The following is a 15731-nucleotide window of genomic DNA, read 5'->3' on the forward strand; positions in this document are numbered from 1 at the left end:
TTTAATCAATTTAATGCACCCATGTTAAAAAATGGCTGAAAAATGTGTATATATACACAGAAAGATAGATATATACACAGATATATACTTATTTACACACACACATTCTGTATGTATAATATATATATATATATATATATATATATATATATATATATATATATATATATATATATATATATATACATCATATATATATATATATATATATATATATATATATACATATATATATATATATATACATATATATATATATATATACATATATATATATATATATACATATATATATATATATACATATATATATACATATATATATACATATACATATATATATACATATACATATATATATATATACATATATATATATATACATATATATATATATATATACATATATATATATATACATATATATATATATACATATATATATATATATATATATACATATATATATATATATACATATATATATATATATACATATATATATATATACATATATATATACATATATATATATATACATATATATATATATACATATATATATATATATATATATATATACATATATATATATATATACATATATATATACATATATATATATATATATATATACATATATATATATACATATACATATATATATATACATATATATATATATATATATATATATATATATATATATATATATATATATATATATATATATATACATATATATACATATATATGTATATATATACATATATATACATATATATGTATATATATATATATATATATATATATATATATATATATATATATATATATATGTATATATATATATATATATATATATATATATATGTATATATATATATATATATATATATATATATATATATATATATATATATATATATATATATATATATATATATATATATATATATATATATATATATACATACAATATATAAGCAAAAATTACTACAACAGCAGTTATGTGCCCATTGAATATCACTCTAATTTAATACCATTTCCTTACATTCAAATGACACACAACTCGGATTCTAAAACATCATTATTTGCAGTAGAGAAGGAATATAGCTGAATGTGTATGAATATGTGCTGGTATTTCTACAAGTGTGTGAGTTGGTTTGCGTTTGTGAGTGGGATGGATTGTTTGCTGTGTGCATTTGAGTCGAAGCCAGGGCACATGTGTAGGAGGAGCAGCAGCACAGAGTGAGTGAATCATACATTAGGACATTTGCTGTATTCTTTCTGGTCAATGTACTGAAGATTGAAAGATTATCTGCAGGTTAGCAACATGCCAATGCTTCGAAATAGTCGGATAAAACCCTTAGGATGAACGAATCACGTATGTTCTTACGTTATCATTGAAACACATTCAAAGAAAGATTACTACTAAATCAGTGGGGGTTTTTTTACCCTTGGTGTGCATTGGGATATATTTGTGTGTGGTGTGTGAGTGAGATAGAAAAGGTAGGAGGGATGTAATCATTGGTTGCTGAAGGCAAAAGATCAAGAGGTGCTTCTTATGTAACATGTAAATGAAAGTGCAACGGGTGCTAAAAGATTTTATTTTTAAAAGCATTCTAGGTACAAAAGCAGTGTAGGCTGACTGAAATTTGAACAGAAAAGATCCAGAGAGCGTCAGAGTTTGAAATGCTGTTAAGAGATTTGATGTGACACATTTGGCAAGTCATTTTAAAGGAATAGTAAACCCAAAAAAATCTAATTCTGCCATCATTTACTCAAAGCATGACTTGATTCTGTGGAACACAAAAGGAGGAGTTCATATTAGAGCTGCTGTTGATGAAAGTGGGAAAGTCAATCGAAAAGAAAAAAGCCAGAGAAGCATAATAATATATTTATATATAAAAATATACTCACGACTGTTTCAATTCTTCTCAAGTCATATAATAGATTTGTGTGAGGAAAAGAAAAGGCACCATTCACTTTCTCAATGACAAAGAGCTGATACATTTTGCTATAAATATCCCCTTTTGTGTTCCATGGAAAAAGAAAGTCATACAAGTTTCGAAACACATAAAGGTGAGTAAATGTTAACAGATTTCTTATTTTTTTGGGTGAACTATCCTTTTAATATAACAACCTCTGTCAATTTCAGAAAACCAATGAAACCAAGGCATTTGCACCTAAATGAGACTTTATAGATATCCTATGTACACTGAATAGATTCACAAAACTTTAAAATGGAGACATGGAAATGTTGAGGTCACTACCATATTTGCATAGAGCGAGCTAACATTGATTGTGAAGAGCAAGGTAACCTCACCCAGCTTTTTACCCTATTTTCAAATGCATTGTGCTTTTAAATTTCGTTCTAAAGTGCATTTACATCCTAACAAAAATATATATATTTTTATAAATACATCAAACATATGGTGACAATACTGGCTACCACTGAGACATGATATAAAAAACTAAATATGTTATTTATCCATCCATATTTATTTGCTACCATTTTGAATGTTTGAGAACATCCCGATCTCAGTGAGGTTGTAAAGAATTTGCATTAAAGAGCAGTCTTGTCTATTTTGGGTGTCCTTTCATTTTTGTGAGCCAAGTTTTGGCTGCTGGAGAGAGTGGGATCAGGTCTTTTAGATCGTTGCGGTGGTGACTGTGACATCATACAGTATTTCAATATACGCTTTCCAATGAGATAAACCATTTCGCAGATACACATGAAGATGCAGAGAGCCGAGGAGGCTACCATGAAGAGCGTGAAGATTTTCTTCTCTGTAGGGCGCGAGATGAAACAATCCACCGTATTGGGACACGGGTCCAGCGAGCACTTGGTGAGGCGGGGGAGATCATAGCCATTATAGATGTGGTGAAGAATATAGAGAAAGGCAGCATCAAACCCCGCTTTAAAGATCAAGCTAAACAGGTAGGTCCACCAAAGGCCCCCACGTTTTTTCCCAGGGTTGGCGTATAAGTGGCTGCCCTTGTGAACGGCAGTGTAGTTCTTGTCCTTTTCCTCTCTGTATTTGACGTGGGCTACGACCATGAGTGACGGACATGTGACAAAGATGAGCTGTAAGGCCCACAGACGGATGTGAGAGATGGGGAACGTGCTGTCGTAGCAGACGTTGGTGCAGCCGGGCTGCATGGTGTTGCACACAAAGTTCTCCTCGCCCCAAACACGCTGAGCCACCACCACAAACACCAGAACACGGAACACAAACACCACAGACAGCCATACTCGACCAAATACTGTTGAATATTCATTGACCCCGCTAAGAAGGGCCTCCAGTCCTGACCAGTTCATCCCTGATCACAAACAATGTCCTGCAATAATAAAGACAGTCATATATGATAAATCATGACAATCAAAAGAGACACATTTGCATAATATAGGCCATTTTAGGTTGGGTCAGTGAATCTCTTGACAACTGGTGTCATGAAAGTCTAAATTTAACCAAAAACTTAATGGGTTTTTTTGTGTGTTGCTGATTATCTTTTAGCCAGTGGAGATTTGGTCTTCATTTAATATTTCAACTCCAGAGGCATTTAGTCACACATAGGCCTAACACATCTAATCAGAACTTTTGCAAAAACTGATTCTGTTCCAAGTGCTTTAAATGGAAGTTATGACAGGTAGCTTTTTTTATTTTTGCAATCACAATGACACATTTCAATATAACAAGCCAGCGTTGACACGTATTGCCAAACAAGTTTTCACCTGCTCATTATAAATCTTTGCTGTTTTGATTTTTTTAGGCAGAAATGTGGATTTGTCATGCTGTTGGATCACACCAGGGTTTGTCACAGCTAAGATGTCTCATAGCTGCTCCTACGTGGTTTTAGCATTTTTGTATTAAATTATATGTGCATAAAAACACACACTTACCAGCCACTTAAGGTACACAGGTTCAACTTGTTAGCACAATTATCTAATCAGCAAATCACATGACAGCAACTCAGTGCTTTTAGGCACGTAGACGGGCTGCGTCCAAAATCGCATACTCTCTTGTGTAGGTAATTACTTAACGACCACTAAAAAATGTGTGTTCTGTATAGTATGTATGTAATCTGGTTGAACTACATTCGCCATGTTGGTAATATCATGTGACCTACCAGCATCAGTTGCGTCGCTTCACTGTCATTCACAAATCCTCTCCTGTGGTCTCATGGGAAAAGTGTAAAAGTAAAGTGTTCATCATATGCACACTTGTGAATCTCGCCAGTTGTAGTATAATTTGGGAACTTTTTGCCTACTCTTTTATGAGTACTGTGAATTCGGACATACTCCTTTTGTCACATATTGTTTTTCACCTACTATATAGTAGGGAAGTATGCGATTTCAGATGCAGCCATGGTCAAAATAATAATTTTCATACACAACCATCTCTAGGGTTTACAGAGAATGGCCCGAGAAAGAGAAAATATCCAGTGAGCAGAAGTTCTGTGGGGGAAAATGCCTTTTTAATGCCAGAGGTCAGAGGAGAACGTCCAAACTGGTTCGAGCTGATAGAAAGGCAACAGTAACTCAAATAATATATATAACTTTGATATGTTCCTGGTATGTGAATAAATTTAAATAAAAATTTTGATCACAAAAAAAATTATATATATATATATATATATATATATATAGTGAACATTTTTTACAATTTCATGCAATTTAATAATTTATAACAATTGTTTTCTATTTTAATATATTTTAAAATGTAATTTATTCCTATGTTGGCAACGCTGAATTTTCAGCGTCATTAGTGTCACATGACCCTTCAGAAATCATTCTAATATGCTTACTATTTTTGTGGAAACTGATACTTTTATCAGGATACTTTGATGAATATATACGCAAAATAAATGACAAAATAATGCATCAATTCAATTTGTGATTCTAAGCCTATATAAGCATAACAAAACTTGTGTATTTATTTCATACAGCTTCTGCCATGTTAATAAGACCTGTCTTTGTTTGGTAGCTACTCAGTAATAAATAATACAGTAATAAAAGAAGAACTTACCGTGTTTTACAGCCAAACGGATAGGCATTGAAACATGAACCGCAAAAAAGCAGAAACCAAAATCACTAAGCAATCCTGTCCAACCTGATCTAGAGACTCGCCGCCATACCTGCAGGAAGTGTGATGCTCACACACGATACACCTGTGGTAATGCAGCTTCATCTGGAGGGTGTGGCGATGCTGGACTGGGCGGTACATGGTAATCATCAGATATTATCTTACAGACATGCAGCAGGGACTGTAATGTGAGTTGACCTATACTAGTGTCCGGATACATTTGCAAGCCTTGCAGCCTTGTTATGTGTCATCACCACACCCAGCAAACGGTAAACATTCGCCTCTAATGCAGGCAAACATACACGGGTAGTTGACAATAAGCAGTAAAAAATGCTTTTTTGTAAAACACCACTTTTGAAGAAAAAATGCATATTGCTATGTAGTGTGAAGAAAATATAAGGGGTCACTAACTTTGTCAATTCTTTCACATTTTTACTGAAAAGTGTTCTATGGTGTGACAGAAAGAATTAAGAATATAGGGGTGTTGCACCAAAGGACAACAGAAATTGAAGGTGCCATAGAATGGAAAACTGTATTTACCTTGGCATAGTTGAATAATGAGAGTTCTGCACATGGTACTGACATACCGTGAGCCTCAAACACCATTGTTTCCTCCTACATATGTAAATCTTGTGCGTGCAGAAGACTGAAAAATGAAAAACGGGTGAATCCCAACATAACACCGGCTGTGATGTAACATTAAATATTAAATTATTAATATTTACGCCCCCCAAAATTTGCATATACCAGCTCATGTTCAAGGCCAGGCCGTATTAATGTGGACCTGCACAGCCGAATCAACAGAAGTTCTGCAGGTATTGTGAAGAATAGCAAGGAAAATTGCGAAAATGACAGATCATGGATATAAATGTTATGTTTCTGGCTGTGCAGGGGATGTGATCACTTTTCATACCTTTCCCACAGAACAGAACTGTCAACAGGCATGGTTGATGTTTATCTATAGCTGCGTCTCCACCGCAGAAACTTTCCCCAGGAACTAGGAACTCTGGGGTGGAACTCGATGCCTTTCGACCACAGCAACCAGGGTGTAAATTAAGTTCCGGGTAAATATTTCCCCGTCAAACGGCCCTGCTCACGAGGTAGTACTTTTTCAAAGTTCAGGAACTTTCGGGGATGGGACTTGGGCGCTTAAAGGAACACTCCACTTTTTTTGAAAATAGGCTCATTTTACAAGTCCCCTAGAGTTAAATAGTTGAGTTTTACCGTTTTTGAATCCATTCAGCCGATCTTTGTATCTGGCGGTAGCACTTTTAGTATAGCTTAGCATACATCATTGATTCTAAACAGTCCATTAGCATCTCATTCAAAAAATGACCAAAGACACTTTCAATATTTTTCTTATTTAAAACTTGACTCTTCTACAGTTACATCGTGTGCTAAGACAAACTGAAAATGAAAAGTTGCGATTTTCTACACCTACACGGCTAGGAACTACTTTCTCATTCCTGCATAATAGTCGCGGATCTTCGCGGCCGTACCATGGCTGCAGCGGCGCAATGATTCGTTGGTATTCTGTGAAACATGGTGGTAGTATACACCTTCGACTTACTATCACAGCCCTTTACAACACACAGAACCGTGGCTAATCACAACACAATTTGTCGGCTGCAAGCCTGAAACTTTCTCTGCAACTACACAAACTTAGTGCCGGTCACATTGAAAGTTACCTAGCTGGGGGCTACTTTCAGGCACTGTAATATCATTGCGCTGCTGCAGCCATGGTACGGCCGCGAACATCCGCGACTATTACGCAGGATTCAGGAATGAGAACCTAATTCCTATATAGGTGTAGAAAATCGCAACTTTTCATTTTCAGTTTGTCTTAGCACACGATGTAACTGTAGAAGAGTCAAGTTTTAAATAGGAAAAATATTGAAAGTGTCTTTGGTAATTTTTTGAATGAGATGCTAATGGACTGATCAGAATCAATGATGTATGCTAAGCTATGCTAAAAGTGCTACCGCCAGATACAAAGATCGGCTTTATCGGATATATTTTCGAATAAACAATTAAGTTTTAAAAAACGACCGAAGGACCGAGAGGTTCCTGGACAACCGGAGGCTGCAGTTTCAGGACTGCAGTTCTAGGACCCTAGTTTTTTTGTGACAGCACCACCTACAGAACCGGACCACCAAAAACACTAATTAAAGATCAAGCTAAACAGGTAGGTCCACCAAAGGCTCCCGCATTTTTTTTCCAGGGTTGGCGTATAAGTGGTTGCTAACACTAATAAAAGATGGACGACATGTATACCAATCAGACTGTGAGTACCGATATTTAATTTAAATAAAAAGTTTATTTTATAACGTTTAAACAAAGCAAAGTTTGCATAGCCAAAGTGAGTGCTGCTAACTATGAATTAATAATTAATTCCCACAAATTAAGAATTTGTGTGCTAGCTGTATTAATTACTACGTCTAAATCCTTTATTTTTTTGCTGTTGATTTTTAATGACTATAATAAGTAAATCTAGCCAGCACATTAAACTTAAAAAGATGACAAAAGCATGTTGATGTGAGGTGTGTAAGATTTACCTGTAGCTTACTGTTTTAGTGGGAAAATTTGCTTAACCCATTTAAGCCCACCGACAACTGTATAGTTGTCATTTTCCTTTTGTAAGCATTTTTCTAGATAGTATCCATGTTTTATATCTCAATGACATGCAAGAAAACAAACAAATAAAGGATTTCAAGAGAAAAATTTCCTTCCTGTCACATGAGACTGCCAACTTCCTACCCCTACTTCCAGGAAGCATAAGGAAGGCAAACCCTCCCAAGGAAAGGTTATTTTCATGCTACTAATAAGTATTTTTTGTTGACATTATATATATATATATATATATATATATATATATATATATATATATATATATATATATATATATATATATAATCGTGAAGGTCTCTAGAATAATCCAAATAAAACAATTCTTACAAGAGATCTATAGTTTATTGTACACTTAGTCAAAAGTCCAAGCGGCAACTATAGTTGCCGGTGGGCAAATGACTTGCAAGTACATGTAATGGGGAAATGGGGTATACTGTGTTAACAGATTAATAAATCAAGGTTTTTGGTCTGGTTTAGTGCCTTTTGCTTTCATAATATCCCACCTAAAACCTTTAACTGACATCTCTACTGTACAGTCGACCTTAAATATCATATTTTATGATATTATGTCTTGTGAGGGCCAAAATATTGAGGACCCTTCATCCAGTTTGGAATGGATGCTTTTCATTCTAATCGGTCAAGGAACCTAATTCTTTTTATGACTAGTAGCTTACGATTCCATTATAATGTGGAAATTCAGACAAGTAATGAGCTTACATTTACATCATTATATGAAATCACCTACTACAGTCAGCCATTGAATACTATGGGACTATTTATTTATTTTTGTTAGATATCATCATTTGTCTCTTTATTTATTTTCATTTAACTTTTTGACACACAATGCCCTGTTGGGGCAACTTAATGGCTGCACTTTGTTCTGCACTATGTTCCACCACTTTAAGACAAATGTATTTGTTGTTTGTTGTATTTTCATATTCAACAGATTATTAGATGCCGCTTTTTTGAGTTTGCATCGAATGTTCTTGGACTTTTATACATAATAAATTTGTTTATGAATAAAGATTGATCTTTTGAAAGCAATTATTTTGAGTTAGATGCCAAATGTTCTCATCCTAGTTTGACATTGAAGAGGTGCATACAACATATTTGCCCACCGGCAACTATAGTTGCCGCACATTCAAATACGATTTTCAAGAAAAAAAAAACTAAAACCTGGGGAAAATAAATGCAGAACATGTTCACATAGGACACTATTAACATGACTATGCATTAAACCATTCAGAAAAATTTGGGCACAAATGGGTTAATACTCATTGTTTTACCATATCAGTTAAGTATTAATTATCTTTCATAATTAAACGTGCTGACTGTCGTTTTGGCGGTGTTTTGCAATCATGAATGAAGGAAGTTTTAAGAGTTTGTTACAAATGAGGAATACTGTTTGACATGTTCATAGCAATTTATACGTTGGCTACGTTCTTATCCTTTTAATTTTTTTATATATATTTTTCTGTAGGAATCTTGCACAAAAAAAAAAAAAGTATCCTGGGAGCTGACTGAAAAGACTGGGTATGATATTGCGGTCATGCATATTTAGCTACTCCAAACAAATATTATTATATCACATATTCTGCATATCCTGGATGTTATAATGTAACCGAGATGGCAATGGCTTTCATCTATTTGACATGTATGTTACCTTTTTTGTTGCTTTTAGGGATTGCCATGAAATGACTGCAGGATTTTCATGCATATGGTAAAGTCTATACAAGTATATACAAGTTTCAAGTTTCAAGTTTCTTGTCCGTCTTTTCTATTGCAGTATACTGTCACGGTTCATGAATTCACCATCTCATTCTTGTGTGTGTATGTGTGTTTGTATGGGGCGGAGCCGCTGGTTGGCTGATGATCATTACACCTGTCGCAGCTGATCAGCGCTCCAGCTGCAGATCATCAGCGCACCCTATTTAGTCTCTCTGTGTTCTCTTTGTCTTTGTCAGAGCGTTTGTTTGGATGTCTCGTGTGTTCTCCCGCCTGTGCCCGTTGTGTTCCTGCGTTGCCTGTTTCCTGTGTTCCGTGTGCACCCTGGAGTTCCACCATCACCGTGTTCACCGTCGTCACCAAGCTGGGTTGTCTGCAGCGTCCCTGTGCTGCCCGGACCATCTGCCAACGCACCGCTCTGATCCTTGTGGCTTTCTGGTGTCTACCTGCGATCTTCTGCCATATCATCGAGTGATTCCAGTGGCCTTCTGGTTTCTACCTGCGATCTTCTGTCTCAATAAATGAGCTTTTACTTGCTATTGTATCCTGCCTTATTTATCCGTTACAGAACGCTCTGACCATTATGGATACAGCAAGTTCATCTGATCTCAACGAGTATCTAACTCACAGCAGTTCCAGAATGGACCAACAGGAGGAAAATCTGGCTGTCACAGGACGAGCAGTGCAGGTATTGGTAGCACAGGTGTCCGAGCTGACCCAACGAATACAACAACTCGTCAGTCCCGCTGTGCCCAACCCACCGCCGATTCCCCCCACACCATCTACCATCAACCGCCAGCACGAACCATGATTACCCACTCCGGAGAGTTACGCTGGTGAGACAAACTATTGTAGAGCATTCCTAACCAAATGTTTTTTGCTCTCCAACCGCTTACGTTCAGCAGTCAAAGGTGGCTTTCATTCTCACACTACTATCAGGACGAGCTGCGCTATGGGGAACGGCGGTGTGGGAGAACCAACATCGATGCTGCTCCTCGTTCCAGGCACTATCTGAGGAGATGAAGCGGGTGTTTGACCGGGCGTGGCTGGCAAGGAAGCAGCTCGCCAACTCGCTGACCTTCGTCAGTGTAACCGCTCGGTCTCGGACTACTCCATCGAGTTCAGAACCCTAGCTGCCGAGTGCCACTGGAACGAGGAGGCACAGTGGGACATGTTCCTGCATGGGCTGGCTGACCGCATCCAGAAGGAGATTTTTTCATTAGATCTACCGGAGAGACTCGACGGACTTATTGATCTAGCACTACGGGTGGACGCACGCCTGAGTCGGCTGGAACGACGGTCCAAGACGTTTTTCCAGTCTGGAGGTGTCGAAGGTCCACAGGCTAGCGGAGGTGATGCGATCAGCCCCAACATCGATCCCGAGTCCATGCAGGTGGGTCGTGCTCGGCTTTCCCGGGAGGAGAGAGAGAGACGGAGATCCCTTGGTCTTTGCCTTTATTGTGGCAGAGGGGGCCACTTCCTGAACAACTGTCCAGTAAAAGACCAAGCCCGGCGGTAAAGGGAAGGCTACTGTCGGGCGGGATCTCCGTGGATAAGACCTCATCGTCAACTCTCCTTCCGGTAAGACTGCTGTGGACAGCCCGGTCTCACCCCTGTCAAGCACTTCTGGATTCGGGGGCGGAAGGTAATTTTATGGACTTGACTTTGGCTCACACACTTGGTATTCCCATCATCCCACTCAAGGACACATTATCCGTCAATGCACTCAACGGCCAGGAATTACCACCCATCACGCTCACCACCAGACCACTGACACTCATCACTTCTGGCAACCACACTGAACAGATTTCCTTCCTGCTCCTGGACTCCCCTCTGGCTCCTGTTGTCCTCGGTCACCCCTGGCTGGTCCAACACAATCCTAGGGTCGACTGGGGACATCACACTGTTTCTTCGTGGAGTGAAAGATGTTATCAGTCTTGTCTTGTATCTGCCTGTTCGTCTGTGTCTCGTCCTGTTTTTCAGAAGGAGATGGTGAATTTGTCTAACGTGCCCTCTGAGTACCTCGACCTGAAGGAAGTGTTCAGTAAGTCCCGCGCTGCTTCTCTTCCTCCGCATCGTCCCTATGACTGTGCTATAGATTTACACCCAGGTAAGTCTCCGCCTAGAGGCAAGCTTTACTCTCTTTCTGTTCCTGAGAGGGAGGTCATGGAGAAATATATTTCTGATTCTCTAGCTTCCAAATTCATCCGTCCTTCCTCTTCTCCAGCGGGGGTGGGGTTCTTTTTTGTGGGGAAGAAGGATGGTTCTCTGCGACCTTGCATTGATTACAGAGGGCTGAATAACATCACGGTTAAGAATACCTATCCTTTACCGCTGATGTCTTCAGCCTTTGAGAGGTTGCAGGGAGCATCCGTTTTCACAAAATTGGATTTACGTAACGCTTATCATTTGGTTCGCATCAGGGAGGGGGATGAATGGAAAACCGCATTTAATACCCCCAGGGGCCATTTTGAATATTTGGTGATGCCGTTCGGGCTATCCAACTCCCCAGCGGTTTTCCAAGCACTCGTCAATGACGTGTTGAGAGACATGGTGGACCAGTTCATATATGTTTACCTGGATGACATATCGATTTTTTCTTCGTCTCTCCAGGAACATGTTCAACACGTCAGACGAGTGCTTCAGAGGTTGCTAGAGAATGGGCTTTTTGTCAAGGCGGAGAAATGCGCGTTTCATGCACAGTCTGTTCCTTTCCTAGGATACATCGTTTCATCCGAGGGGGTGCGTATGGATCCCGACAGGGTTAAAGCTGTGGTAGAGTGGCCAAGTCCAGATTCCCGTAAGGCCCTACAGAGGTTTCTGGGATTCGCCAACTTCTATCGGCGTTTTATTCGCAACTTCAGCCAGCTAGCCGCGCCTCTGGCTGCCTTGACCTCTCCCAGGGTGACGTTCAGGTGGTCCGATACTCTGCTTCGGATGATAAGATGCATCCTTGCGCGTTTTTGTCCCACCGTTTGACACCTGCCGAACGCAACTATGACATTGGTAACAGAGAATTGTTGGCAGTTAAGTTGGCTTTGGAAGAGTGGCGTCATTGGTTAGAAGGGTCGGGGGTACCTTTTATAGTATGGACGGACCATAAGAACCTCGAATATATTAGATCTGCCAAAAGACTTAACTCCAGGCAGGCTCGGTGGGCACTTTTTTTCGGACGTTTTGACTTTTCTCTCTCGTACCGCCCCGGGTCCAAAAACATCAAACCCGATTCTTTATCTCGCATTTTTGATCCTTCCGAACGCCTGGTTACTCCCGAGTGCATTTTGCCAGAGAAGATAGTTATCTCTACACTCACATGGGAGGTCGAATCGAAGGTCAAATTGGCCTTAGAAGGGGTAACGCCTCCGCCCGGCTGCCCACCGAGTCGATTATTTGTACTGGAGAAGTTGAGGTCCGAAGTCATTAAATGGGGTCACTGTTCCAATATCGCTTGCCATCCAGGAGTAAACCGTACTTGCAGTTTAATAAAGCAACGATTCTGGTGGCCATGTATGGCTCGCGACACCTCCTGATGGGTTACTTCAGCCGCTGGCTATTCCTTCGAGACCCTGGTCCCACATTGTGCTAGATTTTGTCACCGCCCTCCCGCCCTCTAATGGCATGACGGTTGTTTAAACCGTAGTGGACCGGCGGCATATTTTATTCCCTTGCCCAAATTGCAGGGAGAGATTGACAGTGGTGTCCGTTATAGACCACGTCTTTCGGTTACATGGCCTCCCGATGGACGTGGTCTCCGACAGAGGTTCCCAATTTGTGTCCAAATTTTGGAGAGAGTTTTGTAAATTACTAGGGGCGACGGTCAGTCTGTCTTCGGGTTACCACCCCCAGAGCAATGGTCAAACTGAGCGAGCCAATCAGGATCTGGAGAGAATGTTGCGATGTTTGGTATACAAGAATCCTTCATCCTGGAGCCAACAACTCTCTATGGTGGAGTACGCTCACAACGCGTTACCAGTGTCATCCACGGGCCTTTCCCCTTTTGAGTGTAGTCTAGGTTACCAGCCACCTATTTTTCCGAGTCTGGATTCCGAAGTCGGGGTCCCCTCCGCTCACACCTTTGTCCAGAGGTGCCACCGCACATGGACCAGAGCCCGTGAGACTCTGCTCCAGGTGGGGGCGCGTACCAAGGCTAAAGCCGATCGCCACCGGTCGAAGCCTCCCGTATACGTCGTGGGTCAAAGTGTGGCTTTCTACCAAGAACATTCCGCTCCGCTCCGTGTCTAATAAACTTGCTCCCAAATTTATCGGCCCGTTCACTGTCACCAAGATCATTTGTCCGGTGACAGTCCGCCTCAAACTTCTTCCAGCGTACAGGAGAATTCACCCCGCCTTTCATGTTTCCAAATTAAAGCCAGTTTTTCATTCCCGTCTTAATCCGCCAGTCCCGGTTCCCCCACCGCCGCGACTCGTAGATGGGGAACCAACGTATTCGGTTAATCGTATTCTGGACTCGAGACGGAGGGGACGCGGATTCCAGTATCTGGTGGACTGGGAAGGTTACGGTCCGGAGGAGAGAAGTTGGGTTCCTGCTAGGGACATTCTGCACCACTCCCTTATTGATGATTACAATCAGCAGGTAGGTTCTCCTGGGAGCGTCAGGAGGCGCTCCTAGGGGGAGGGGTACTGTCACGGTTCATGAATTCACCATCTCATTCTTGTGTGTGTATGTGTGTTTGTATGGGGCGGAGCCGCTGGTTGGCTGATGATCATTACACCTGTCGCAGCTGATCAGCGCTCCAGCTGCAGATCATCAGCGCACCCTATTTAGTCTCTCTGTGTTCTCTTTGTCTTTGTCAGAGCGTTTGTTTGGATGTCTCGTGTGTTCTCCCGCCTGTGCCCGTTGTGTTCCTGCGTTGCCTGTTTCCTGTGTTCCGTGTGCACCCTGGAGTTCCACCATCACCGTGTTCACCGTCGTCACCAAGCTGGGTTGTCTGCAGCGTCCCTGTGCTGCCCGGACCATCTGCCAACGCACCGCTCTGATCCTTGTGGCTTTCTGGTGTCTACCTGCGATCTTCTGCCATATCATCGAGTGATTCCAGTGGCCTTCTGGTTTCTACCTGCGATCTTCTGTCTCAATAAACGAGCTTTTACTTGCTATTGTATCCTGCCTTATTTATCCGTTACATATACCCATTGCATTGTGACAGGTGTGGGGTTTGACTTCTAGAAGGTTATTTGTTGTTTTTTTGTTTTTATGTAAAAGGACATTTCTCACTTTACATGTTGTCTGTGTGCACACTTTTGGATACATGGGTCATTCCTGTTATCCAGTAACATTTAGGCTTCATAATATTTGGGGAAAAAAGTTACATGTTTTTAGCATTCTACCAAAATAGTGACATATTTAACTATTAGGAATACATATTGGTCAAGCTTAGGGACTAAAAAATAATAATTATGGGTAGATTCATTGTTCAGACACTGGCCGTTAAGGTTTTCCACCCTGTTAGGGACATATACAGTTATCACAAAATGTTAATAATGTAAATGTTAAACAACAACATGCTTTTCTTGGATATGTCCCTTATGCCATCATAGTATTTTTTTATTCTTGAAACAATAACAAAACAATTGATGAATAGAATGTCTTGATCATTAAGAACAGGTACTTTTTGTACCCATTTTTGCCAACAGGATGGTAAATAATAAATAAATAAAAATTCAAAAACATATACTGTATATGCTGTTAATGCTCCTCACCTCCCAAAATAAGACAAAAGTATGCAAAACATTTAACGTTGCAGTCAAATTATTATTTTAAAATGACTCGTCTAACAGTGGAACTGCACCTGTATAATATTGTTTTGTATATATAATATTTATATTTAATATTTATAGAAATATATTTAATATTTATAGAAAGTACATACTAACAGTGTGGAAGATGACTTCAGGGACACGGTAAATTAAGAAAATTGTAACAAAAAACAAAACAAACCCTATAGTTTCACATGATTTATATGTATAATTAGAGACAGTTTAGCCTAGTCTATAACATAATCTAAAAATATTTTGAGATTTTTATCATTTCATGGTTTATAGTTCTTGTGGAAGTTTATTACTTTGCACTGAGGACAGGATAAAATTTAATGCATATATCAATAAAAAAGGTGTGTAGAATACAAAATAGTATTTGTAATATATGTTTAAGTGATAAAGAAGACCTAAATATATAATTTAAGCCATTTCTTATAAATAAGTCACTGTAACACAGGAACGACCCACAATATCAGAGCAAAGCTCAACATTATTAATTATTACCCTTCCAAA

General features: G+C 39.3%; 1 protein-coding gene across 1 annotated transcript; it reads right to left on the reverse strand.

Annotated features, from left to right (window-relative positions):
- Positions 1-1590: 1590 nt before the first annotated feature.
- gjb9a (gap junction protein beta 9a) lies at positions 1591-5155 on the reverse strand. Its single transcript, XM_079833684.1, has 2 exons — positions 5034-5155; positions 1591-3345 (listed from the first exon to the last, which is right to left on the reverse strand). Exon 2 carries the CDS (start codon positions 3323-3325, stop codon positions 2570-2572), a length of 756 nt encoding a protein of 251 aa, XP_079689810.1. The 5' UTR covers positions 3326-3345; positions 5034-5155; the 3' UTR covers positions 1591-2569.
- Between the last annotated feature and the right edge of the window lie 10576 nt (positions 5156-15731).

The sequence above is a fragment of the Gobio gobio genome (genome assembly GCF_949357685.1).
Source record: "Gobio gobio genome assembly, chromosome: 13".
NCBI classification, from domain to species: domain Eukaryota; kingdom Metazoa; phylum Chordata; class Actinopteri; order Cypriniformes; family Gobionidae; genus Gobio; species Gobio gobio.

Coding starts and splice junctions, on each gene's coding strand:
- gjb9a (XM_079833684.1), bottom strand. CDS start 3,325: ATGAACTGGTCAGGACTGGAGGCCCTTCTTAGCGGGGTCAATGAATAT.